Source organism: Biomphalaria glabrata, chromosome 2 (assembly GCF_947242115.1).
Source record: "Biomphalaria glabrata chromosome 2, xgBioGlab47.1, whole genome shotgun sequence".
NCBI classification, from domain to species: domain Eukaryota; kingdom Metazoa; phylum Mollusca; class Gastropoda; family Planorbidae; genus Biomphalaria; species Biomphalaria glabrata.
The window spans coordinates 59830311-59832044 of record NC_074712.1 but is presented as its reverse complement, the minus strand read 5'-3'; the positions used below and the strand labels follow the sequence as shown (position 1 = coordinate 59832044).

The window sequence follows — 1734 nt, the reverse complement described above, 5'->3', positions numbered from 1 at the left end:
TTTCAGGCCTTGTGGTCTATAGGGCAGATGATGTAAAGGTCATCTGTTTCTGTGGCCCATGGTTAACGAGGGTGTCATGTAGCCAGCACAACGACCAACCGCCTTTACTTTCCCCCAACTAATGTCAGGTACCCATTAGAGCTGGGTGGACTCAGAGGCGCACGAAGATCCCGAAATTAAAAATCCCAGTCTTCACCAGGATTCGAACCCCGGTTCGATAGCCAGGCGCTTTACCACTCAGCCACCGCGCCTCCATAGAAGATGAAATGTCAATGTAATTATATTAAAACATTCTTGTTAAAATGGTGCATTTCACTTTGCTTTTATTTTTAGAATTTAAGCTTGAGAAAATGTCTTGAAGTGTATTTCTATATTTAGAACTCATGTTGTAAAAGACTATGACATTGATACTGGCGTTGATGGAGTTTAACAGGAAACAGAAGGACCACATCACGTGGTACAAGTTTTCTAATTTCTTTTCAAAGTTAAACTCAGGTAACACAATTTCAATCAAGGCGCACGTGACCCCTGGAGCGTAGCAGACGACAAGGACTGTAGCCACTGTTACCACAAGCAGTACAGTTTTCTTATCCCTGATGGCCAGTGTCTCGATTTTGTTCTGGCCTAAGGTAGCACTCTTTCTCCACTTGGCCTTTCTTTTCAAAGTGACCACAAGAATAGTTGTGTTAATTATAACTCCAACAAATGAAATTATTGACAGTAAGGCGTGAGAAGTGTTGAGAATCATGTCGTGGTTTTCTTTGACAGATATTCCAAGTTTGGTTTTATTAAACTCTGGGTAAAACTTGAAAGTTAAATAGTAAGAGGCGTATAGAGGCAGAAAGAATGCTAAATTAACGCTAAAACAAAAGACAATAATCACAACACGTCTTGGAAATGTGACGATGCTACCTACTTTCAATGGAAACAGCACTGAAACACATCTCTCAGCTGTGATGTACATAGTTAGCCAACATGTGATGCGTGTCATGGCAACGTTTGGCGTTCCAGCGGTTAAGATTTGGATATCGAAGAAATTAACAGGTAAGTCTGCCAGTTCCAGGAAAGGATTCAAACAAAAATTGTGCCATACTTGAAAAGTTAGACCAATGAGGTCAGAGACGGTTATGGCGAACAGACTCAAGTTCACAGACTTGCGCAGTCCCTGCTTTAAGAATACTGTAATACTTAGACAATTGCCGACTATTCCAAAGACACATATACTCATATCAACAATAACATGGTTGACAAAGATAAATATGGATCTGGTGAAGTCGCTAATGTACTTGCCTTCAGTATCCGTCTGGTCATAGATCAGGACAGAAACATTAGCAAAGACTGAGGTGTCTGAGAGTATTCTCCTTACACCTGGCAAGTGGCTGTAGCTCACCGTGGACATTGTATGATTTGTGATACAATAATATTTCTATTCAGAGACAATGTCATATCTGTACTTACAGAGACATAAAATGTTTGTTATATTTTTAGACGTATTCAAAATAAATAAACTTGTTTATCTTTCTCTCACGATTGTAGATAGATAGTTACACATATATAACACATATACAAGTGTATGGAATCTCCAGTCACCTGCTTATACAAGAGAAGATTGCATTTGCTAAGGTCATTAGAATTAAAAATATAAGTCACTTAGAACTATTCCTTGATGATAATTAATTTTGATTCCATATTCCTTGATTATATCTGAATCAAAAGTACATATTTTCATTTCTT

At 38.4% G+C, this 1734-nt stretch overlaps 1 protein-coding gene across 1 annotated transcript; it reads right to left on the bottom strand.

Annotated features, from left to right (window-relative positions):
• Positions 1-283: 283 nt before the first annotated feature.
• LOC129924734 (mas-related G-protein coupled receptor member D-like) lies at positions 284-1399 on the bottom strand. The gene has a single exon (XM_056021242.1). It carries the CDS (start codon positions 1397-1399, stop codon positions 284-286), a length of 1116 nt encoding a protein of 371 aa, XP_055877217.1.
• Between the last annotated feature and the right edge of the window lie 335 nt (positions 1400-1734).